General features: G+C 42.7%; 1 protein-coding gene across 7 annotated transcripts in view; it reads left to right on the top strand.

The window, feature by feature from the left end:
- The window catches only part of WDR59 (WD repeat domain 59), an 89,753-nt gene that overhangs the window by 54,568 nt on the left and 9,150 nt on the right, over nucleotides 1-26,035 (top strand). For 4 of the 7 annotated variants that reach the window (XM_045443541.1, XM_045443545.1, XM_045443544.1 and 1 more), the window contains exons 15-24: nucleotides 538-633; nucleotides 961-1,117; nucleotides 1,566-1,635; nucleotides 9,937-10,090; nucleotides 13,666-13,722; nucleotides 19,188-19,321; nucleotides 20,448-20,529; nucleotides 24,217-24,329; nucleotides 25,690-25,840; nucleotides 25,936-26,008. In XM_045443541.1, the coding sequence (XP_045299497.1) occupies nucleotides 538-633; nucleotides 961-1,117; nucleotides 1,566-1,635; nucleotides 9,937-10,090; nucleotides 13,666-13,722; nucleotides 19,188-19,321; nucleotides 20,448-20,529; nucleotides 24,217-24,329; nucleotides 25,690-25,840; nucleotides 25,936-26,008 (1,087 nt within the window). Of the gene's footprint in view, nucleotides 1-537; nucleotides 634-960; nucleotides 1,118-1,565; nucleotides 1,636-2,180; nucleotides 2,639-9,936; nucleotides 10,091-13,665; nucleotides 13,723-19,187; nucleotides 19,322-20,447; nucleotides 20,530-24,216; nucleotides 24,330-25,689; nucleotides 25,841-25,935; nucleotides 26,009-26,035 lie in introns of those variants that run through there. The other 3 variants (XM_045443546.1, XM_045443542.1, XM_045443547.1) reach the window with 2 other exon arrangements.

The raw sequence follows: 26,035 nt of genomic DNA, 5'->3' as shown, positions 1-26,035 counted from the left end.
GCTTCCAGAACCTCTCGATTCAGACTCTCCTCACTTCCCATGTCCCGTAGCCCCACATGAGTAATGACAGGACAGCCAGTTTACATGCCTGTCTTCAGTATGTGTATGTCACTTTAGGTCTCCAGTATGTGCCTTAAAATGTTAGGATTTATGTTTTTAAAGAAGAAAAAAATTATAATAATTTCCACTGGATTGAAATCTTCTCTCCCGGGCTTGTATTGAGCATTACTTCTAAGGTACTGAGATTTTCCTGGGGGGGGATAGGGGTCAAGCTAGGACAGGGCAGGAGTAGAATTCACAGTAAAGATGTGTGTGCACACCCTGGCTGAGGAACGGGCTTCTCGAAGAGGGCACAGAAACGCATCTGCTCTCCGCGCCTCTAGAGCAGGTGGAAAGTAGGTTGCTGCACCGGAAGCCTGAGGCACGGCTGTGCTCCAGTCTCCCTGCGTCTTCACGGCCTCCCACTGCTTTGAAGAATAAAAGTGAATCAGGAGAGAGAAGGTTGCTATTCTTGACTGTGTTTCGTGCCTTTTCTAGATCCTGAAAGACACTTCCCTGCAAAAAGTGAAGCGCAACCAGAGTTGTTTGGAGCCCTGCCTGCGCCAGCTCGTCTCCTGCCTTGAGTCTTTTGTGGTGGGATTCTTGTACCGACTCGTGCTTTGGTGTTTTGTTTCGTTTCTTCCTCCCCAAACTAATGTATCCTCATTTTGTAAGTCAGCTTTAAGACCGCCTGTGGTTTTTAGTATGTTAAAATTTTTTTTAAGTTTATTTATTTATTTTGAGAGAGAGAGAGAGGCAGAGAGAGAGGGGGAGAGAGAGAATCCCAAGCAGTCTCCACACTCTGATGTGGGGCTTGAACTCCCCAAGTGTGAGATCATGACCTGAGCCGGAACCAAGAGTCAGACGCTTAAACGACTGAGCCACCCAGGTGCCCCTAGTCTGTTAATTTTTAAATTTCAGAACCAAGAAGACAGCACTTCCAGCAACCCCTTTGCACTCCCAAACTCCGTCACTCCGCCCTTACCAACGTTTGCCCGGGTGACCACTGCCTATGGGTCATACCAAGATGCCAACATTCCCTTCCCTAGGACCTCGGGGGCCAGGTTCTGTGGAGCAGGTTTGTCTTTCTTTTGGTTCTCTGACTGTAGATTGTGAGAGTGAGAAGCTGAGACTGTCCTATAGTCTATAAAGAAATCTCAGACAAATCAGAAAATTTGTCGTCGTTTCCTGGTAACTCGAAAGATTGCGAGAGTGTTAAATGGTATGATGCTGAATTGGCTTCTGTGGACATTTCCTGAGAATACTCAACAGAATTGCAGTTTTAATTTTTTCATTCTGACGATCCCCGATTCTCAACGTAGGACAGGTCCCCTAGCAAAGAAGTAGAAAGTACCTGAGAAGATTTTTTCTACACCAAACACATCCCATCCTTCCTGGATCCTAGAGATTCTGACCTTTGTCCTTGTTAAAGTGTGGCTGTAGCGAGGACTGACCGGTGCTGCCTTCGGATTTCCCGCGTGCAACTCATTGACCTTGATGTACCCATGTGGTGTCTCCTTTGTCAGGCTATCTGGTGTATTTCACGCGGCCTATGACGATGCATCGAGCAGTGTCTCCGACAGAACCTACTCCGAGGTGAGCCTGGGAGATGCAGGTGTAAGCTGCACTCAGAGCCATAAGTGGGCAGACATCCGGGGTTTATCACTGCGTTGGTCTTGGGACAGTGTGTGTTGGTTCTTCAGTAAATACCCATTAGAAGATTCATTGGAGAAAGATCAGGTTCATTAAATCGCTACTCAGCTGAGATTTGTACTGTCAGGTTACCACCAAACCACTAGAAGAAGTTTGATAAAAGTTGTTGTCAAAACAAGGCAAATTCTTTTCCCCTGTTGCTAAAGTATTATTTGAACATTAAATAACAATAGAAAAATAACAAAAAAAAGGTCATCTCTAGTTCCACAACATTAGTATGCCACTTCTAACATTACCAAAACATGTGAAATTTTTATAAACTACATTCAGTGGTTGGAAAAACTCCAACATTATGGAAGTTTTCAGTTAAGATTTGAAAGCTGTTCTTTTCCATGGGGAGTCATCGTTAGCAATTTAACATGCTTCCTGTCTGGTCTCCATTATTTTTCTGTGTGTCAGTTTTTTGTTTGCTTTGTTTTGTTTTTAAGAGGCGATCTAAGGTAGCAAATGGGAATGTGGACTCCGGAGCCAAACCACCGGGTCCAAGTCTTGGCCCTGCTGTTCTGTGACCTTAGGCAAGTTATCTAAACCATCCTTGAGTTTCCTCACCAATAGGTTGGGGATGATAGTGGCACCTACATACTTGGGTTGCTGGGAAGAATCAATGGGTTAATCCCTGGGAAGTATTTAGAATACAGCCTGGCGTGTGGCTCTGTGTTTCCTATTACTACTCTGTGTTTGTTTAAGTTTTCACTGTTTTACTCAAATATAATTCACATAGTATACAGTGGACCCATTTAAAGTATATAATTCAGTGGCTTGTTGTGTATTCACAGATCATATGCAGCCATCACTACAGTCAATTCTAGAACATTTTTAAGTACCCTCAAAAGAAACTGCATCCCCTAGGTGTCAACACTCCCAAGTCCCCCTTTCTTCCAGTACTGGGCAAACACTGATGTACTTTCTGTCAATCATTTTGCCTATTCTGGGCATTTTATAGTAATAGAATCATATAATTATGTGGTCCTTTGTGACTGGCTTCTTTCACTTAGTGTAATGTTTTTTTTAACTTTTAAAAAATGTTTATTTTTCAGACAGAGGGAGAGACAGAGTGTGAGCAGGGGATGGCAGAGAGAGAGGGAGATCAGAACTCAAAGCAGGCTCTAGGCTCTGAGCTGTCAGCACAGAGCCCGACGCAGGGCTCAAACTCGCAAACCATGAGATCATGACACTAGCTAATGTCACATGCTCAACTGACTGAGCCACCCAGGCGCCCCTTGCTTAGTGTAATGTTTTCACGGCTCATACATATTGTAGCATGGTCAGTAGTTCTTTTTTTGTTTTTTTAATTTTATTCTAGAGAGAGAGAAACGTGTGAGCAGAGGAGAGGCACAGAGGGAGGGAGGGAGGGGGAGAGAGAGAGAGAGAGAGAGAGGAAGAGAGAGAGAGAATCTTAAGCAGGCTTCCACACTCAGCTCAGAGCCCAACAGGAGGCTTATCTCACAAACCGTGAGATCATGCCCTGAGCCAAAATCAAGAGTCAGGTACTCAACCGATTGAGCCACCCAGGCGCCCCAGGACTTCGTTTTTATTGCCAGATAATATTCTGTCATATACATATGCCACATTTTATTTATTTCTTTATCAGTCTGTGGACGTTGGGGTTACTTGCATATTTTTGGCTATTACAAATAATGCTGTTTTGTGCATTCATGTACAAGTTTTTGTGTGGACACAGCTTTTCATTTTTCTCCAGTATATACCTATGAGCAGAATTGCTGGATCACATCATAAAGGTTTTTTTTGTTTTTTTTTTTCTTAACTAATAAACTTCATGTTTTAGAGCAGTTTTAAGTATGTAGTAAAGTTGGGTGGAGGGTACAGAGGGTCCTCATATACACCCGTCCCCACACATGCACAACCTCCCCCATACCACTGGTTTCTTAAACTTAAAAATTATAAGGTGCGTACGAGGGACTTCTGCCCCTGCAGTGCGGTGTCTAGGATGACATGAAAGTCCTCCCATTGCGAACACCTGGATGTATGGGATGAAATATAATTAGCATACTTCCCGGAAAGAAAGAAGATTGAACCGAGTGCATGAGGAGGCACCACTGCTGTCCTGGGAGTCTGCCAATCTCTGCAGTCACCTGAGCAGATGAGACCTTGACTGCACAGGTCTGGGGAGTTAAGTGTCAGAGACCCCACGTATTACTTGGGTTCCATTTTCGAAAGGTTGGACCAGAAAACAAGCACCTGCTCTCAAAGGGAAACAAGAATATGTGTATCTGGGCTTCGGATAAGAGGGAAGAATGTTCCTATTAGAACGGTTTGCACACTAACAGTGTTTCAGTGAGGTCTGATTTACAGGACACAGATGTGAAGTGTATACCTTGATGACCAACACCCAGATCAACATAGAGAACAGGAGTTTTCTCTGTTTACACCCAGAGGAAACCAGTCTTCCGACTTCCATCATTGTAGTTGTGGTTTTGCCTGCGTTTGAGCTTCGTCTAAAGTAGCACATCAGGCAGCATGTGCTGTTTTGTGTCTCACCTGTTTTGCTAACTTAATGTTTTTTTGTTTTTTTTTTTTAATTTTATTTATTAAATTTACATCCAAATTAGCGTATAGTGGACCATCCAAATTAGTTGGCATATAGTGGACCATCCAAATTAGTTGGCATATAGTGCAATGGTGATGTCAGGAGTAGATTCCTTAATGCCCCTTGCCCATTCCCCCCTCCCACAACCCCTCCAGTAACCCTCTGTTTGTTCTCCATATTTAAGAGTCTCTTATGTTTTTGAAATTGATCCACAGAGTTGCATATATCGATGGTTCCATTGTATGAAAATAATACAATTTATCATTCTCTTCTTGAGGGATATTTGAATTATTTCTAGTTTGGGGCTATCATGAGTAGACCTACACACAGAAGTCTTTTTATGGACATGTATATTAACTTCTCTACCCAAGGGGCCGAATCCCTGGGTCATAGGTTAGGTGTATGTTTGATTTTTTTTTTTTTTAGCGTTGCCAAAAAGTCTGTCCCCAGCGGTTGTGTCATTTTACACTCTTACCAGCAATGTTTCAGAATTATAGTTGCTCCACATTCTTTCCAAAATTTGATATTTTCAATCTTTTCAACTTTAGTCATTGTGATGGGTATGTGGTATCTCATTGTGGTGATGACTGGTGATGTTGGGCAGCTTTTGTGTGCTCATTGATCATTTGGGTATATTCTTTTGTGATGTGCCTGTTCAAGTATTTTGCTCATTTCTATAGGACTAGGTTTCTTATTATTTATTTGTGTCAGTTCTTTATTCTGGTTCTAAATCGTTTGCTGGAAGTCCAGATAGATTTTCTCTTAATCTGTGGTTTGTCTTTCTCCATAATGATTTTTGATAAATACAAGTTTTTAATTTTGATAAAATCCAATCTATCACTTGAAAAATTTTATGTTTAGTGCTTTTGTGTTCTAGAAAAAAAATCTTTGCCTAACCCAAGGTTACAAAAATATTCTTCTCTTTTAAAAGTTTATAGTTTTAGAGTCCTTCTTTAAGGTCTGTAGTCAATCTCAAATTAATTTTTTGTGTGTATGATGTGAGGTAGGGGTCAAAGTTTGCTTTTTTCAGTAGAGCTATATAGTTATTGTTCCAGCACCATTCATGGAAAAATTTTAACTTTCCTCATTGCATTTGCATTGATTAAAAAAAAATTGCATTGATACCATTGTTGAAAATCAATTGAATATGGTTGTGGGTCTATTTCTAGAGTCTGCTTTTTTCCTTTGCTCTATTGGTTTCTCTTTATGCCAACACTATACTCTTTATGTAGCTTTTATATTGTAAGTCTTCAAATCTGCTAGTAAGTCCTCCAGTTTTATTACTCTTACTCAGGATCATGTTGGCTATTCGCTAGGTCTTTTGCATTCCTGTAAAAACATGACATGGCTAATTGGTTTTTACACAAAAAGTCTCTTCATATTTTGATTGGAAATGTGTCAACTCTACAGATCAGTTTGGAGAAAACTGACATCTTGACAGTAATATGGAAACTCCTCATCCACTAACATGATACTTCTCTGATTTCTCAGCAATATTTTGTGTTTTCAATGCACATTTTTTTTTTTTGGTTTTTATTTTTTTTAAATTTTATTTATTTATTTTTTTAATATATGAAATTTATTGTCAAATTGGTTTCCATACAACACCCAGTGCTCATCCCAAAAGGTGCCCTCCTCAATACCCATCACCCACCCTCTCCTCCCTCCCACCCCCCATCAACCCTCAGTTTGTTCTCAGTTTTTGTTTTTTTTTTAATTTTTTTTTTCAACGTTTATTTATTTTTGGGACAGAGAGAGACAGAGCATGAACGGGGGAGGGGCAGAGAGAGAGGGAAACACAGAATCGGAAACAGGCTCCAGGCTCTGAGCCATCAACCCAGAGCCTGACGCGGGGCTTGAACTCACGGACCACGAGATCGTGACCTGGCTGAAGTCGGACACTTAACCGACTGCGCCACCCAGGCGCCCCTTGTTCTCAGTTTTTAACAGTCTCTTATGCTTTGGCTCTCTCCCACTCTAACCTCTTTTTTTCTTTTTTCCTCCCCCTCCCCCATGGGTTCCTGTTAAGTTTCTCAGGATCCACATAAGAGTGAAACCATATGGTATCTGTCTTTCTCTGTATGGCTTATTTCACTTAGCATCACACTCTCCAGTTCCATCCACGTTGCTACAAAAGGCCATATTTCATTTTTTCTCATTGCCACGTAGTATTCCATTGTGTATATAAACCACAATTTCTTTATCCATTCATCAGTTGATGGACATTTAGGCTCTTTCCATAATTTGGCTATTGTTGAGAGTGCTGCTATAAACATTGGGGTACAAGTGCCCCTATGCATCAGTACTCCTGTATCCCTTGGATAAATTCCTAGCAGTGCTATTGCTGGGTCATAGGGTAGGTCTATTTTTAATTTTCTGAGGAACCTCCACACTGCTTTCCAGAGCGGCTGCACCAATTTGCATTCCCACCAACAGTGCAAGAGGGTTCCCGTTTCTCCACATCCTGTCCAGCATCTATAGTCTCCTGATTTGTTCATTTTGGCCACTCTGACTGGCGTGAGGTGATATCTGAGTGTGGTTTTGATTTGTATTTCCCTGATAAGGAGCGACGCTGAACATCTTTTCATGTGCCTGTTGGCCATCCGGATGTCTTCTTTAGAGAAGTGTCTATTCATGTTTTCTGCCCATTTCTTCACTGGGTTATTTGTTTTTCGGGTGTGGAGTTTGGTGAGCTCTTTATAGATTTTGGATACTAGCCCTTTGTCCGATATGTCATTTGCAAATATCTTTGCCCATTCCGTGGGTTGCCTTTTAGTTTTGTTGGTTGTTTCCTTTGCTGTGCAGAAGCTTTTTATCTTCATAAGGTCCCAGTAATTCATTTTTGCTTTTAATTTCCTTGCCTTTGGGGATGTGTCGAGTAAGAGATTGCTATGGCTGAGGTCAGAGAGGTCTTTTCCTGCTTTCTCCTCTAGGGTTTTGATGGTTTCCTGTCTCACATTCAGGTCCTTTATCCATTTTGAGTTTATTTTTGTGAATGGTGTGAGAAAGTGGTCTAGTTTCAACCTTCTGCATGTTGCTGTCCAGTTCTCCCAGCACCATTTGTTAAAGAGGCTGTCTTTTTTCCATTGGATGTTCTTTCCTGCTTTGTCAAAGAGTTGGCCATATGTTTGTGGGTCTAGTTCTGGGGTTTCTATTCTATTCCATTGGTCTTTGTGTCTGTTTTTGTGCCAATACCATGCTGTCTTGATGATGACAGCTTTGTAGTAGAGGCTAAAGTCTGGGATTGTGATGCCTCCTGCTTTGGTCTTCTTCTTCAAAATTCCTTTGGCTATTCGGGGCCTTTTGTGGTTCCATATGAATTTTAGGATTGCTTGTTCTAGTTTCGAGAAGAATGCTGGTGCAATTTTGATTGGGATTGCATTGAATGTGTAGATAGCTTTGGGTAGTATTGACATTTTGACAATATTTATTTTTCCAATCCATGAGCAGGGAATGTCTTTCCATTTCTTTAAATCTTCTTCAATTTCCTTCATAAGCTTTCTATAGTTTTCAGCATACAGATCCTTTACATCTTTGGTTAGATTTATTCCTAGGTATTTTATGCTTCTTGGTGCAATTGTGAATGGGATCAGTTTCTTTATTTGTCTTTCTGTTGCTTCATTGTTAGTGTATAAGAATGCAACTTATTTCTGTACATTGATTTTGTATCCTGCAACTTTGCTGAATTCATGTATCAATTCTAGCAGACTTTTGGTGGAGTCTATCAGATTTTCCATGTATAATATCATGTCATCTGCAAAAAGCGAAAGCTTGACTTCATCTTTGCCAATTTTGATGCCTTTGATTTCCTTTTGTTGTCTGATTGCTGATGCTAGAACTTCCAGCACTATGTTAAACTAACAGTGGTGAGAGTGGGCATCCCTGTCGTGTTCCTGATCTCAGGGAAAAAGCTCTCAGTTTTTCCCCGTTGAGGATGATGTTAGCTGTGGGCTTTTCATAAATGGCTTTTATGATCTTTAAGTATGTTCCTTCTATCCCGACTTTCTCAAGGGTTTTTATTAAGAAAGGGTGCTGGATTTTGTCAAAGGCCTTTTCTGCATCGATGGACAGGATCATATGGTTCTTCTCTTTTTTTTTGTTAATGTGATGTATCACATTGATTGATTTGCGAATGTTGAACCAGCCCTGCATCCCAGGAATGAATCCTACTTGATCATGGTGAATAATTCTTTTTATATGCCGTTGAATTCGATTTGCTAGTATCTTATTGAGAATTTTTGCATCCATATTCATCAGGGATATTGGCCGGTAGTTCTCTTTTTTTACTGGGTCTCTGTCTGGTTTAGGAATCAAAGTAATACTGGCTTCATAGAATGAGTCTGGAAGTTTTCCTTCCCTTTCTATTTCTTGGAATAGCTTGAGAAGGATAGGTATTATCTCTGCTTTAAACGTCTGGTAGGACTCCCCTGGGAAGCCATCTGGTCCTGGACTCTTATTTGTTGGGAGATTTTTGATAACCAATTCAATTTCTTCGCTGGTTATGGGTCTGTTCAAGCTTTCTATTTCCTCCTGATTGAGTTTTGGAAGCGTGTGGGTGTTCAGGAATTTGTCCATTTCTTCCAGGTTGTCCAATTTGTTGGCATATAATTTTTCATAGTATTCCCTGATAATTGTTTGTATCTCTGAGGAATTGGTTGTAATAATTCCATTTTCATTCATGATTTTATCTATTTGGGTCATCTCCCTTTTCTTTTTGAGAAGCCTGGCTAGAGGTTTGTCAATTTTGTTTATTTTTTCAAAAAACCAACTCTTGGTTTCGTTGATCTGCTCTACAGTTTTTTTAGACTCTATATTGTTTATTTCTGCTCTGATCTTTATTATTTCTCTTCTTCTGCTGGGTTTAGGCTGCCTTTGCTGTTCTGCTTCTATTTCCTTTAGGTGTGCTGTTAGATTTTGTATTTGGGATTTTTCTTGTTTCTTGAGATAGGCCTGGATTGCAATGTATTTTCCTCTCAGGACTGCCTTCGCTGCATCCCAAAGCGTTTGGATTGTTGTATTTTCATTTTCATTTGTTTCCATATATTTTTTAATTTCTTCTCTAATTGCCTGGTTGACCCACTCATTCGTTAGTAGGGTGTTCTTTAACCTCCATGCTTTTGGAGGTTTTCCAGACTTTTTTCTGTGGTTGATTTCAAGCTTCATAGCATTGTGGTCTGAAAGTATGCATGGTATAATTTCAATTCTGGTAAACTTATGAAGGGCTGTTTTGTGACCCAGTATATGATCTATCTTGGAGAATGTTCCATGTCAATGCACATTTTTAAATTAAGTTCATTTCTAGGTATTTGATGCTATTGTAAATGAAAATTTTAAGATATTTCTAAATGTTTGTTTCTAATGTATAGAAATGCAGATTTTTATAGATTGGCCTTGTATCTAAATTCACTTGTTCATTCTCATAGTTTGTAGGTTCCTTTGATTTTCTATGTATACAGTCTTAGAAGTATTCTCCACTTTTGCAGACAAAAGTCGTGTTTTGTTCTTTTTGTTGAGTTTCCTTTTTTTCCCGTTTTACCTATCTTTTCCTCTTGGTTTCATCATGTGCTTAAGAGCAACAGTATTTGGAAATAAGGAAAGACTGAAGCCACTATGGATAATTCTGTTTTCAACTCCAGGTCTCTGTCAGCCTTGTCTGCTTATCATACTGGCTTGATTGCGCCAATGAAGATCCGCACAGAGGCCCCTGGGAACCTTCGTTTATACAGTGGGAGCCCCACTCGAAGTGAGAAAGAGCAGGTCTCCATCAGCTCCTTCTACTACAAGGAGCGGGTAAGCAGGAGAGGCATGGCCTCTGATTCTTATTCCTTCTAGATTTTCGTTCTTTGTCTCCCTGCCTGCTCTGCACAGCAGCTAAGTTAGCGATGCCCCTATAGTCTCTAACTTTCAAAATTAGTTGATTCAAGAAAGACCTTTGCTTTGTTCCTTTCAGTTGGTTTTAACTACTGTGAATTGTGTGTGTGGAGGGATGGGTTGGTTCTTAGAATCCATATTCTTCGCTCCCCATTTAACCCTATCCTTGTTACCCCCATTTATGAAGCTGGATTCCCCTTGTTTCAGGTAGCATAATTTAGCTGCAGATCTTCCTTCATATTCTGATGTTTGTCAACAAATTTAGGGATGCTTCTGAAGGCTTGGGAGCTCGATATATTTAGAAGTTCATAGTGGTGAAAAGTTATAAAGTTGATCTCTAAGAGGTCTTAGGCTTTTACTAAATCTCCACTGAAATGCCCATCTGAATGGTCAGTTTATACAAAATCACCTGAGCCTGTCCTGTGTTCCTGAGTTCTTAAGGAACTCATCGTTCCTAATGTAGCTATTAAGCTGTCAGAAGCAGAAGCCTTTGGTGACGACAGTGTAGAGAATGTTGGCAGAGCGTAGGAATGCTTCTAAGAACTCTTCCTGTGTTGTCAGATTGAGAGGCTGGTTTAAACTGGCTTTTAACTGAAATGATGTTTTAAGCAGAGCTCGGTCCTTAGGAATTCTTTGTTGTTGTCCCCGGCTAAATGATGGATTGACTCTAATTGAAATGTGTTTTTTAAAAAATTGAATTATTTTAAATAAAAACCCAATTTCCAGCAAGTATTAGAGGTGTCTTCACCTCGATTGCATTGTATTGTCTCACCTTGGTTCACACTGATAGTTGTCCACCTCTGACTTTGTTTAATCTTAGAGTTTGTATGTGACTGAAATGAGCGAGCGGCAGGAGCTGATGCTTGAGATAGGACCGACCTTGGACAAAACCACTCACTTGAATGGGGACAGTGATACTTTTGTTGCCTTTCCGTAGTCCCCTTCTTCACATCTCTGATGGAACTGTGCCCCTCTGGCCGTTGCTGACTGTCTCAGAACACAAATATCCCCACAAGTCCTTTACATTCAAAATTTTTAGGATTCCCCCCCACTCCCTCCAAGCAAGCAAGCAGGCAGCTGGCTAGATGGTCAGAACTAGGGCATTTTATTGACATAATAGCCAAACAGACTCATGGTTGGGTAAATGGGGGAATTTTCTTGAGTGTAAGGGCCCATTTGAGGAGATCTCTTAGTCCAAGAGAGTTCTCAGTCCTCCTTTGAATCATGTCATGTGTTACTCATACTTGGGTTTGGATTGGGAAAGTAGGTTGACTAGCACTTTTGACCCTGATAGTGCAAAAAGGCCATGTCTAGTCAAAATAACTCCATTTCTACCATGGGGCCTCTCCTAATGCAAAAGCATTTGTAAAGCCTTACGTCCATGTTTTTCACGGTCTGGCCTCTTTTACTATAAATACCACAGTCACAAAGAGGGACCAAAGGCACATAGATAATTACCTTGTATCAGGTAGGATCTGCTGGGGAGGAGGGGGAGGACTGTGATCCTTCATTTTGGGATGATTCCCGGTGTACAGCTTAGCTTCTCCACAGAAAATGGGCTCTTATAGTCCCTTAGGATGACCTAGTATAGCACATGGTCTTTAAGTTTTATTTGAGATAGTGACCACATAAAAGGGGAGCAGACACTTTTATTATAATTTTATTTGAAACTTTTGTATTTCTGTATAGTATACGTACAGAACAGTTCACAAACCATTGGCAATAATTCAGTGAACTAACAACACCCAGGCCAAGAAGTAGAACATTATAAGAACTCTAGAAGCCCTGGGGGAGGGAGGCACATTTCAGTGGGTGACAGATAGATAGTAGTTATTAGGTGACATCCTATGAAATTACTGATATTTGACCATTTTTAATCTCAAAAAAAAGTTTCATGTGGTTCAGCTGTATAAAGTAGTTCAGTGAGTGAGTCATTTTGTGATGAATCTGAAATAAATTCATCTCTCCTTAAACCTTGTTCACGTTCATCCCATTTACACGGGGCAGAGGGCAGGGTGGGGGAGTTAGGGAAATGAAATATGGCAACCCGGCCATGATATCTTATATAGGCCATCTTCCTTCCTGTTAGAGGTCAATATGGTTTTATCCCTCAAGGAGTATTTTCTTATCCTCAGGTATCTAGTTTGACATGTCAAATAATACCACTTTTATTACTTTTGTTCTCGAAATGATTCCAGATCACTAAATTTCTCTGTGCTGAAGTCTTTATTTTCAGCCCCAATTTTTCTCCTACATATTTTTATTCTCTTTTAGATCTCTACCCGAGGTCTATAAATGAGTAAGAATAAAGGAAAAAAATATGACCATGTTAAAGTATAGCAGTGAAGGAATTATAGAGTATTTTGGAGATTATAAGACTCTTTATGGAGTCTTTGGGGATTTTCTGTTCATTTCTCTTGTTTTTTGGTGTGTTTTTAACCTGCCCTACTTAGGTCATATTATCATATTCACCCAAATGTTCTCCAGATGAAATTCCAAGGTTCTCTCCTAAATATTTTAAAATGTGAGAGACCTAAAAAAAACCCAGAAACAACTATCAAATTTCATAGGAAGGTAGAAAGCCCAGAGAGATGCTAACGTTCATTTGGTAACTGGACCACCTATTAATAGTTGGTGAAATATTGTTTATTCCTAGGGCAAATCAGAAGACCTAGAACTTGTGATAAACATTAGGCATTGGCCTATAAACATTTTTTACATTTTGCAACCTCCACCCATGCTTCAGTTTATGTTACTAAAATAGCTCTAGTGTAAATAACTGAGGAGGTCTTGAAGTTAATAGGATAATTTCTGATTTCCCATAAACAGTGCTTTTCAGCCCCAGTTTCACACTGATGCGCATGTTGTTAGCACATGCCCCCGGGACAGCAGCTTTTCAGCTTTGCTCCCTCATTCCCTTCATTTCTCATGGGCTCTTGCCTCCCCGTGGTGTCACTCCGAAAATAGTCCTGCAACCCCAAGGTCAAGGCTTCCAGTTTCCCCCATTGGCCCCACCCACCCCAACCACACATCAGAAACAATTTGGTGTTAGTCTACCAACGAACTTCTTCATTTTTAGGAATGAGAATCTTCTCGCACAAATGTATGCTCTTGATGGGGAGAGTAGACCCTCTACCTATTTCTCTGCTTGCCCTACGATCTTAATCCTCATGAGAGTACTATAAACCTTGACCTTGTCAGAGCTGTATTGATGCCAGCCTCCTCAATATCTTGAAATGTGTTTTGAACCAAAGAATTATGACATTGAAGCTGGGTTTGGAGTGCAGTGGGTCTGGAGGGAGGTGAGGGAATCTCCAAATATTGCTGTGGTTAGGTTCAGATTTGTAGTCATGCAAACCTGATTTTGCAGTATATTGTGGTACCTTTTAATCCATCAAATATGTGGGAAGCTTTCATTTTATTCTATATTTTTCCCTTTTAATTTTCTTGGTGTTTTTCTTCCCTCCTCCTGGGTGTAACGTTTTCACGCACAGATGTCTCCTCGCTCTGCCCGGCGACGTTGGTCCATACAAGCAATTAACGACTTCCCGGTACTGTGCGCTGTGCAAATGCTCTCCTTGACTAATCCTGTCTGCCCAAAGGCCCAAGAATAAAATGCCACCTGCCTGGCTTTGAGGAACCTGAATGACAGGCTGGCTGGTTTTCAGGACCAGCACAATAAATTTTTCACTCTTGGGAGTCAAGTGCCGAGGGCTTCCTCTTTTTTTCATCCAGTTTCAAATGGATGAGTACTGGTATCATTAAGGATTGTGAATGGACTTCTTTGAAAATGAAGCCAAACACTGGGTTTCTTGGAGAGAACCCCATCTGTAAGCCTTTAGCTCACCTGATTTCATTTGGAGTATTTGCATAATTTCCTGGAGCTTTCAAAAGCCTACCTTTGGCATGGGGTGAAGCAGAGGAAGATATAAGAGGCTTCCACCATTTTGTCTCTCTGTTTTTATCGTCTTAGTCTAGTTCAAAGAGGGAAGTGCTCACCTGCTTCATTGGCATGATGCATAAGCTAGTTTTTAATCCTTCGGGAACTCTCTGGAACAAATTTTTTCCTTACCATCAGTATTTTGCATTGCAACAAAACCTCTGCTGTGGACATCTCTCTTCCTTTTCTTTCCTTCTTACTCATTCCTATTGGCCATCCCCCTCTTCTGTCTTCCTCTCCCACCCCCTCCATGTTTCAGTAGTGCCAAGGTGGCCTCAGGCTGTGTAGGGCAGCCTTGCGGCTTTTGTGTAAATTTCACTGGGTCTACAAAATATTTAGGGGAACAGTCCTATAGCCTTTTCATATCAAAACCAGTTGAAATCAGGAGCCCTGATTCTCAAGTGCCACTGCTGCCGACAACTTGGAGGCGGAGCCGCCAACGTGGCCACCTTTCCTCCAAAAGCCTGTCCCAGCCAACCCGACTGTGGAATTTCCACTGATTTTCCAGAAGTCTCTGCTCCTGCTGCTATTGAAATAGGAACTCATTTTGACTCACTGCCCACTCTGCTGATTATGCATTGTTGGTGGGGTTGCTGCGAAGCAGTTGGTGGCTTATTCTTGGGCTGTTTTTACATTTAACCCATTTATTGGCATTGATGTCGCCTCCGGTTGTAGCAGTAACACTGGTGGTACAGTCGCAAGCTGGCTATATTGGTTGTCATTCAGTGCTATTCGCACCAATGCCTCCCCCCTCCCCCTGGTCCTTTCCTCCCTGTCCTCTTTCCTATGATCCCATGAACGCCTTCTTGGTATGTTCAGAGGAGCATCCCGGTGCTCATCATGTGATAATTGTCTGTCTTGTTGTGTCTCTCTTCCCTCAATCCCTGCTTATGAAATCTGTGGGGAAGGGGGCATTTTCTACTGATGGGGCATTGAGAAGACCTAAGAGAAGTGCAGGGCCCTTGGCCTCCCAGAGGTACCGATCCTTGCACAGAAAAGTATCCAGATGTAAGCCCGTTAGAGTGGGACTGCAGCAGCGCAGGAGGCTTAAGGGGCTTTCGTGCCAAAGTGCCCTCCCCTCCCCTGGAAAGTTCAGCCACATGTCAGCCTCGTGTGTCATCAGCTGACAGTTGCACAGACGAGAGATTCCTAAAATTGCCAGCAAGATGGAAGGGAAGAAGTCTCGGGGAGGAGTAGATGGGATGGGAACCCTTTCTTGCTGCAGGAAAGTTGTCCGTGCTCGTTAGGAAGCAGCAAGGACCCGTGGCCCAACCTCTTATTTGAGACTGAGCTTGTCTTCATTTAGGCAGCCTTGTTATAATTGCATCCCCAGAATATTTGGCCACTAGACTGAGTACTGAGGGACCCTCTAGGCTGAAGGGGAAATAGTTCATACCTAAAAACCACCCACCAATAAATAGAAAACACAAAACTTTTCTGACCCCTTATAGATTTCGATAATGTTTTGCAGTTATTCCTTGCTGGATTCAATGACTGAGTAGCGCTGTCCCACAGTTGCCTTACAGTTTGATTCTTGGTGGCAGCTCTGGTGAGGGAGATCCAGTGGTGGCGAACCTCCTTCTGTTACAGGCTCAAAGGCAGCTTCGTGAGTTTCCACAAAACGTCATCTCTACATCAGAGAAACACCTAGAAGCCTGGTGTCTCCAGAAGTTGACAAGGAAGTTCCAGGAAATACAGACTGTGATTCCTATAATTCAGTGAAGGATAATGGCAGCAAGTGGTCCAAGACCACTGTCTTTTCCTTTTCTCCCAGTACTTGTTGATGACTCCCATGGGTTTGTTTCCGCCAGTCTCTATAACCAGGGACGGCAGACGGGCAGGGGCAAAGCATCTCTTTGGACTCACTTCTCTTCTCTCTGAACGTGCCCGCCCTTAACGCATCCCAAAAGGAGACTAAACAGACTGAGGCTGCGGCTCTGGAGCCTGGCCTGAAATACAGCATCTGGGCCCGAGCCTGGTGTGCTCCACGTGAAGCCAGTAGCTTTGGCCGCCGCGTGTCTCGGCCAGTGTTCAACGTGCTGCTCTGGCTCAGCGGAACGTGCTCATGGTACTTGGCGGAGAAGTGAAATGAGAAGTAATCGTAGAGGCTGTGTGTCGGGGAGGCCTCACTGCAGTCAGATGTTGATCTCCTCACATGCAGAAGTGATTCCATTTAAAAATGGACCACACTGCTTACGTATTAACAGGTAGCTTCCGCTTAGGGCTTTTTTTTTTTTTTTTTCTTTTTTAATCCGCAATCCTGCGCTCAAAAACGAGTTAACAGGTATGGGCTTAGCAGCCTGACGGCCTGTGTTCAAATCCCAGCTCTGCATGGCCTCACATCCTCGTTTGTGAGGTGGAGGCAACGCCCGCTCTGCCGGAGAGCCGTGTGACGTCCACACTCGCAGAGGGTGAACGGCCCCAAGCAGCAGCTGATGTTCGTAATGACAGACACATCTTTCAATCCTGTGTCAAACATTTACACGCCTGGACTGTGTCAAGGGGCATCTCTCACTGCCCGTGTCCTGGCTCCTCCACAGCCGTTTGGAGTTAAGGCTGTGGGGAAAATAGGACACTTGCTCATGAGTTTCCACGTCCATCATCCGGGTCCCTGTGCTCAAGTATTCTTGACATTCCAAAGTGATCGCTTTCAGAAATAACTCAAGTCCACGAGGAAGAACATGTTTAAATGAGCTAGGCTGCATGCAGAGGAACCCGTTTGGGCACACGGACCTTAGTGTTTTGCTTTCATTAGGTTCGCTTCCAAAGGCCAGAAATTGAGGTTTGCAGTGTGGTCTGAGAGCTAGTAGACCCCGTCCCTCGCGAGGCCTCCTTTTCTTTCCACTGTTGAGTTAAATGGAGCTACACTGAGGTGCTCACCTGTCCAAGTGCTGCTCGTTTTCTCTTTGTAATAAGGAGCCAGAGTGTCTGCCTGGAACAGTATTTGAGAAGCCTCCCCCCCAACCCAGAAAACCCGTGAGGTGGATCATATTCCATTCCAGGTGGAATCTTCTTACTGTAGGTCTTTTCTTTTATTTCTTTCCTACTTTTTCAACCCAGTCCCCTCAGTCTCATCTGAGATGACCAATTATGGGAGACCTCCTCGGGTGTTGTTTCCTGGGATTTTTAAACTCCTGGAAACCTGGATGAAAAAGTCGGTGTACTTACACCCTCCCTGTTCAGTTAACCACACTGTGCTGTTCCCGTCACTGCCCTGTAGATGTACACGAAATCGCCCTCCCTAAAACCGGTCCCATCAAAGTATCTCCTGCATGTGTGACGCCCTCCGTCTTGTGTCAGTTAACACTGCCTGCCTCCAGCCCATGCTGACAGGTTGTTTGCTCTTTAGCACCTTCTCCCCTTACTTGCATCCACATCATGTTATTTGTGGCTAAAAGACTAGTGTTTTCATGAATATATACATAATTCTTTAGAAAATAGCCAGGGCTGGTAGAGAACTGAAGGGCTGCTCTGCAGTAATCGATGAGGCTTCCTGATGTATTGGTAATAGCAATGTGTACGAATAAAGAACACATGGTAACTAAATTACTTCCAACGATCAAATGGCTTAAGGTCCCAAATTGATAATGTAGCCATATATATTTACAAATTACGATAAATAATTCAGAGACTTCAGCTAAACTTCGTTTACCTGCCGTGAACCAAGTCCAGGTGTCCTAGATCTAAGAGGTTCCGTACACTTACTGAGCCAATAGGAAGTTACCTGCATTGGGCACCTTTGGGGATTAGCGGGGACATCACTGGTCAGAAGCAACTAAATGCAGACCGTGACTAAGGAATGGAAGAGTGATTGTATAAAAATCACTTGTGGAAAATGAATTATTTGTGAGTAATCTAAGTAATGATTTAATCTAAATTCCTGTGGGCTTATAGACGTTCATAATCATTGCGTGTTTTTTAATTGCACGTTTTCAGTGCGCACTCTCACCTTTTCATTGTGCCCTTATTAATCTTGCAAGATTGGAATGGAGCTCATCCTAAGACAGTTACCAGTGAGCACAGAAAGCGACATGAGACTAAACTCACAGCCAGTGAGTAGCTCAGCCAGGGTCACGGTGAGCCAGCCGTGCCGTAATAAGACCAGCACACCTTGGTTTTCTGACTCGTTTGCAGACTCTTTCGCTAGCAACTTTGTTAATTAATAAGTATGTCACTTCCCCCCTGAGTTGAGTCACTCTGGTGTCCCCCTTTTTTAACTTCAACAATAAAATAAAATAGAATATTGCTCCCTTGGCTGGTTGTCATTTTGAATGTACCAGATGAGGCTACACTGATAATTCTCCTTTTCCAGGACATCTCTCGTTTCCCACATGCAGGCTCCTTTGTAGGTGAGGCTCTGGGGAGACAGGACAGTTGCTCATGATCATCCACATCCATTACTCAGGTCCCTCTGCTCAGCTATTTTTGACATTCTAAAATGATCACTTTTAGAAATAATTCAAATCTGCTAGGAAAAACCTGGTAATTCTCTTGAGCTGCTATGTTTCTCTGTCTGCCTGCCACAGATTAAGGTTTGCAGAGCCCACACCTCTGTGTGTGAATTACATTCTCAGCAAATCCTGTTAAAGCTGTCTGAGAAGAAGAAAACCTTTGGTTAGTTTCAAGCAAGAACTTTGAATCTAAGGCTGATCCCAACCTTGAAAGTTGCTCTTCCCCCACATTTTTGTGGTCTTTACTAACTTATTTACCTGCTGTTCATTCGTTCGTTCTTTCTTTCTTTCTTTCTTTCTTTCTTTCTTTCTTCTTCTTGTTTTTTGGGGGTTTTTTTGTTTGTTTTTTTTTTTAATTCTAAATTCAAGGCGTCTGTTTTTGGGCACCTGCAGAATGTATGTAGCATTGCGGTAGGGTGCTTATTTTCCTGTTAGGATTTTGGACCAAGAGCTCAATGCCCTTTGCCATCCTTTTATTTCCTACAGATGCTGATTCATATAATTGTGGGCATGATGTAATGCAAAGCCTCTGCAAATAACCAATGACCCAACTCTGATGTGCTCTGCAACCGTAGGTTTCCATTCGTCCAAGTTCCTATTAGTTATATCTCGTCATCTCCCCCAGAAATCCAGGAGATGGAAAAGCAAGCGTGAGGGATCGGACTCCGGCAATCGACCCATCAAGGCTGCTGGGAAGGTTATCATCCAGGACACTGCGTGCCTTCTTCCTGTTCACAAGTCACTGGGAGAACTGTACATGTAAGTTCACCCTGCTTATCACACAGTCATCACAATCAAAGTTGTGTTCGTTTGCTTGTTTTTAAGTATCGGAACCCTTTCTTCAAAAGCAGTTTTAGAAGACTGGTGTACCAGCTTTCTATTGCTGCATGAGGAGGTACCAGAAACTTAGCGGCTTCAAACAACATACATTTATTGTCTCAGTTTCTATGGGTCAGGAGTCTGAGCATGGCCTAGCTAGGTCCTTGCTCAGATCTCACTAGGCTGGAATCTGGAGGTGGCCAGGTGGTGGTCTTATCCAATATTCAGAGACCTCTTCCAAGTTCATTCACGTGGTTAGCAGAATTCAGTTCCTTGAAGCCATAGAACTTGATGGTTTTCATCTTCTCTGAGACCAGGAGAGGACGCCTCACCTTCTTTCTAAGGTCTCACCTGATTAGGTCAGGCCCACCTAAGATAATCTCCCTTTTGACGCATTCAAAGTGGACTGATTAATAACCTAATCTTGGGTGTCATAGCCCATCAACCTTCACTGGTCTCACACACGATTAAAGGCACAGGATATTATAGAAGATGTGTAGAGCAGGAGACCGAAATCTTGGGAACGGCCTCAGAATTCTGCTTTCTGTGCCAGTATGTAAAACAGTTAAAAGCAGGGCCATTTTGCTTGAAGAGAGTTGGGAGGCTAGTAGCAGGCATACAGAGGCTGGCCTGTGGCTGCCCTTTTTCTCGAACCTGCATACATAGCAAAAAGTGTTTATTTTGTAACATATACACAGCACACCCCCCTTTGTGTTAGAAACCTCGGTGTTACACGTATTTAAATCCATTTTTATTCAATCCTCAAGCCTGGGAAATCCATAGAAGGGCTGGTTGCCAAATTGACATTTGAGGCTGTCCTCCTGTCCTGACTTTAGAGAGGCGAGCAATTTCACCTTCCCCAGGCGGGAACCCACGGCCTCATATGAGCTGTAGGTAAGCTTTTTCTCCATATCATGTAGCAAGGGAGAAGCGGAAGGCCCACACAGATAAGACATTTTGGGTGACAACTAAAGAGGCACCTTTGTGTCTGTCTGTTAGTCCAGGGGTAATTGGTTCAGGAAGTTAGACTAAAAAAAAACTTCTTAACTCTTTTTTTAAATTTCAGATTGAATGTGAATGATATTCAAGAAACATGTCAGAAGAATGCCACTTCGGCCTTGCTCGTGGGAAGGAAGGACCTTGTCCAGGTATCGTGCATCCCTTCTGATGGCAGTCTGGATTTTCCTTTTTGAGCAGGTTGTTGTCACTGTATGGTTGTGGTTTAATGACATTTCAAGCGGGGCGTCCTATTTTGTAATCCCTCTCCCCTTTTCTTTGATAAACATCAGGGCAAGAGCAGCTTTTTAAATCCTTTGGGTATTTTTCTCATTAGTGCTTAGTTGAGAAGATCCTAAAGCTCACATACTGAGAATTTTTTATTACATTTCTTTTCTGTTCTGGTACCATGGTGATTGTTACACATCTAAATGTGGTTATCTATACCCTTGCCATTTGCGCCCTTAATTCCGTTTTGTTTAGGTTTTTATACTTTTAATATTTATTTATTTATTTATTTATTTATTTATTTATTTATTCAACGTTTATTTATTTTTTGGGGGACAGAGAGAGACAGAGCATGAACGGGGGAGGGGCAGAGAGAGAGGGAGACACAGAATCAGAAACAGGCTCCAGGCTCTGAGCCATCAGCCCAGAGCCCGACGCGGGGCTCGAACTCACGGACCGCGAGATCGTGACCTGGCTGAAGTCGGACGCTTAACCGACTGCGCCACCCAGGCGCCCCTAGGTTTTTATACTTTTAAAAATGCTTTGTTTCATAAAAAGTTTGCCAAAGCATTCCTTTAGGTGGAAACAGGTTTCCGTTTTAAAATACGACGTAAAATAAAATATGATGTAATCGAGCAAAAATGTTAATTCCCTTCATCCTTGCAGAAACACATCAGTATATTAAAGCGGGCTGCTCCTATTTTTCTTAATAGCGTTATCGAGATATAGTCCATATATCATGTGATTCACTCATTTAAAACGTACCGTTCAGTGGCTTTTAGTATATTCACAGTTTTGCAACCATGATCACAAGGGTTTTAGAACACTGCCGTAGGGGCGCCTGGGTGGCTTAGTCGGTTAAGGTCCGACTTTGGCTCAGGTCACGATCTCATGGTTTCTTGAGTTTGAGCCCCATATCGGGGGGGCTCTTTGCTGTCAGCACAGAACCCACTTCAAATCCTCTGTCCTCCTTTCTCTGCCCCTCCCCCACTCTCTCTCTCTCTTTCAAAAATAAATAAACATTAAAGAAAAAATTTTGAAAAAAAAAAAGAACTAGAACACTGCCATAAACCACCCTACTTGGCTGTCTCCTGTCAGTCCCCTCTTCCCCACCCAGGCCTGGGCAGCCACTAGTCCGCTCTGTCTCTCCTGTGCCCTTTATTCTGTAGTGTGAGCATGTGATTGGGCAGTGAAACCCCTCTCAGCTCAGTTTTTCCCTCATAACTCTCCCACTGGCCCAGAGCTAAGGCCTTCCCATGATTTTTATCTGATTAAAAAATCCTTAAGATTTCCTTTTGTCTTCTCATAAACACTGTCCGGTCTCCACCCCCCAAACCCTTTTAAGTGAGGTTGAGGGTCCTAGATTGAATCTGCTTCTCTAAGGACTTAGCCATCTCCGGGTCTGTGTACGCTAAAAAGGCACAAGAAAGTAGTAGAAACATTGTGGAATTTATCCCGGGAGGTGAAGGTCCAACTCTGCTCCTCATGGGATAGCCCTGGGTAAAGTGTTTCGGACTCGCTCAGCCTCTGTGTGTCTTTGTCAAATGAAAACCGGAAGGTTAATTGCATCATAGGATTGGTGAGGTTAGCAGATGCAGTCAGTCCTAAGGCACACCCACGGTTCGTGTTGTGAAAAATAATTCTCTGCGAAAAAACTACTTCCTAAGGTATTTTTGTTTTGTTTTATTTTGTGGAAGTTTTCAGTATTTTTCTGGGAGTTGATTTGGAAGGTCAGGCTAGTCTGCATGAACTTGAAAGACCCTTCCCTTGGGTTCAGACAGACCCGGTTTAAACCTAGGCTCTCACTTTTTTTGTTGTGTGATCCGGGGTAGCCACCTAATCTTTCTGAGCCTCAATTTCCTCGACCTGAGCCAAAGTCAGATGCTTAACCAACCTCAGGTTTCTTGCCTGAATCAGTACTTGTGTGCATTAAGTACACTGGTACCACTTAATTTATTATTTATTTATTTATTTTGGTGAAAAAATTTAGATTTAGCCAGCTGAACTCACTTTCGTTGGCAATCCCAATTTTGTTGGCAACATCCAAAGCATCATAGTCGGGAGCCAAACATATGCTTTCTCTTCTCCGTCGGGGCTGATCAGAGTGTTGACCTTGGCCACATCACTGTCCTAGAGCTTCTTCACAGCCTGTTTGACCGCTGCTTGTTGGTCTTGACATCCACAATGAACACAAGTGTGTTGTTGTCTCCTATTTTCTTCATGGCTGATGCTGGTAGCCGGGGTGGGGGTGGGGTGGGAACTTGATGGTGGCATAGCTTGTTTGTGTCAGGCTTGTTTCTCCTCGGGGTGCTCTTTCGAGGATATTTGGGCTGCCTTTGGAGGCACAGTGTCTTGGGCCATAGGAATGTAGGTGATGTGCGGATCTTCTTTCGTGACTGTGGACGCCTTTCAGCACTGCCTTCTTGGCCTTCAAAGCCTTTGCTTTGGCTTCAGCTTTGGGAGGGGCAGAGGCTTCTTTTTTCACTTTCGGTGCCATCTTCGTGAAAGGGCTAATTTAATTGCTTTATTACGTTATCTGATGTATTTCTCTACCTGTTTTCCAGTATTTTTATTTGCTTCTTTTTTCTTATAGACTCTTTGATCAAAGTCTAAATTTCCTTCCTTTCAGGTTTCTCAGAGTCTAGTACAGGGTTTTCCAGTCCCTGGTCGTACAATGATGTATTGCTACTAAGAAGAAAGATTTCCCAAAAGTAGTATGCCTCTTAAGGAGGCTCTTAATATTAAGCATGTGCTATATCTTGGATTTAATAGACACTTAATGGACATTCGTTTCGGCTTGATGACCCCAAGCCCTGTGAGATTTCAGGTTTGGTGATGTTCCTCAGATTTGATGTCAACAAAAAGACAACCAAGTCTATTTTGTCCTGGCCTCTTTTTCTTTAGCTTTGTGAGTATACTGAAACTTTTGTAATGAGAGCAACATAGCTTCCTGTTACTTGGGCAAAGGACAGATCTGCAGTGTGATACAGAATTCTATTTTGTCACCTCTGCCTGTTCACTAATGAAGCAGCAGCAGAAGTCACATGAGTTCGTGGTTAAATAGACAACCCATTGAAGTTACTGCACAGTGTCATTCCTCTGAAGTATACTTAATAAAAGGCTTTTAAAATATTTATTTATTTATTTATTTTTGAGAGCGAGCGAGAGAGAGAGAGAGAGAGAGCATGTGCGTGTGCTTGTGCACGAGTGGGGGAGGGGCAGAGAGCGAGGGAGCCAGAGAATCCCAAGCAGGCTCCAAGCTGGCACTACTGAGCCTGACGTGGGGCCCAAACTCAGAAACACTCAGGAACACCCACAAACCATGAGATCAAGACCTGAGCTAAAATCAAGTGTCTGACTTAAATGACTGGGCCACCCAAGTGATCCTGCTTGATAGAAGTTTTTAAGATTAGTGTTTCTTGAGCGGTGCAGTCCCCTGAGCATCTTGTTAAAATGCAAATTTTGAGTCAGTATGTCTGGAATGGGGCCTGATATTCCCAGGTTTTACTGCCCTCAGAGCAGCAAGGCTTTAGGATAGGTGGGGTTCTTTCATGCTTCCTGGTCCTCTCGTCCCCAGTCTGACTTTGAATGTTTCTCTTTGATCTGTCCAGGTTTGGTCGCTGGCTACAGTCGCTACAGATCTTTGCCTTGGCCCGAAGTCTGACCCAGATTTGGAAACGCCCTGGGCTCGACATCCATTCGGGCGACAGCTGCTGGAATCCTTGTAGGTTTAGAGAGCTAAAAGGGAGGAAACGAGTGATGTAAATTTTAGGTCTGTACACACTTTTCAGTGTTATCATCGAAGAAGTCTGAAGAACGGGAGGAAGAAGTGAGATTATTCCCGTTAGTGCTGTAATAATTTCTGTGCAGAACTAACTTCTTATTAACAGAAGGAACTATACAGTTTTTGTCATTTATGACAAAGATTGGAGACTCATGCGTCCTTTAGAGATTTATGCTTTAGTCTATAAGTAACATCAGTCTGAACAGAAGAATTTGAACTCTTCAGATGGTAAATATCTTGGGTGCTGTAGAGCTTTGCCCCCAAGAGCGGAGACTCTAATGCCACATTGGCTTACACATTTTCCAAGGGCAATGATGTTTTCACCCTATCAGGCAATTTATGGCAACACTGAATTTGTGTTTGATTGTTGCATTGGGATGTGGCAAGCTGGAAATACAATGTGGGAAATGATTTACCAGATAAAACCACTTGAACCTTCATAACAGTTTGGCTCAGGTCTGGATAGAAAGACAGAGAAGCTCTAATTCCTCTGGTGGAGGATTTCTTTACTTACTTGTTGAGGCCAGACCTCGGACCTGTCCTCAAGCTTCAATTGCCTCATGGTCATGCAGGGATGATAACAGTTGTTCTGTCCACATCACAGAAGGCTCAAATAAGATAGTGTGAAAACACCTTAAGAAACGTTAGACATTACTTGGTAGGAAAGTATCAATATCATTCTATCACAAAGGCCACGTTGCCCCGATCCCTACCTCACATCCTAGCATAGTAGTCCTAAAAGGAGCAAAGAGGATGTGAGTACCTAAAAGGTAAAAATATTCCTTGTTGTTCTTATTTAATAGCTCATGCTCATAATTCCACCTTTGAGTCTGTCACCAGCTCGCCATACAGTGGTGGTTGTACAGTGTTCTGAGCACCTACATGCAGCTTTTGGTTCCACGAGTGAAGTGTGTAGAGACCCCCAGAAAGCAGTGGGATTCTTCTTGGAGTTGGAGAGACTGAGAGCACATGCGTGGCCTCATTCAGATGTTAGTTTAGTCCCCTTAGTTCTTGGAGAAGCTACATTCAAGTCTGAGCCATGCCTGGATGCCAACCAGAAACTTTTGAATGGGTTACCCGGGTCATTTGTAATACTTGGATATATTCTTTTCCAAAACAAATTTAGCCAGATTCTAATCAAGCAGCTAGATCTGTAGAAAACCCTGGTTCCCGACAGGGGTTTGTGAGGCAGAATTAAGAACCTTCCCTCTCATCCCTATGGCAGCAACCTGCCATAAACTGTGACAGTTACCCTTCCTCTGTCTCTTCTCTTGACTTTTTTTCTGTCATCTTCCTCCAGGTTGGCTCATTACTGCCGACTCCGGGACGTCCAGACACTGGCCATGTTGTGCAGTGTGTTTGAAGCCCAGTCTCGGCCTCAGGGAATACCAAACCCCTTCGGACCCTTTCCCGGCCGGTCCTCTAACCTCGTGGTGTCCCACAGCCGATATGTAAGCTTGTGGCCTTCTGCTCTGTGTCTGACTTCTCCGAGAGGGAAGCATTCACAGGGCAGCGTGTTCTGACGCCGCGCCTGTCTGTCCTTCAGCCTAGCTTTACTTCCTCGGGCTCCTGCTCCAGCATGTCGGACCCAGGGCTCAACACTGGTGGCTGGAACATAGGTTGGTATGGAGCTGACTTGGCCACAC

Source organism: Leopardus geoffroyi, chromosome E2 (assembly GCF_018350155.1).
Source record: "Leopardus geoffroyi isolate Oge1 chromosome E2, O.geoffroyi_Oge1_pat1.0, whole genome shotgun sequence".
Classification (NCBI taxonomy): domain Eukaryota; kingdom Metazoa; phylum Chordata; class Mammalia; order Carnivora; family Felidae; genus Leopardus; species Leopardus geoffroyi.
The sequence above is the reverse complement of the archived record's forward strand: the minus strand, read 5'-3'. Positions and strand labels throughout refer to the sequence as shown.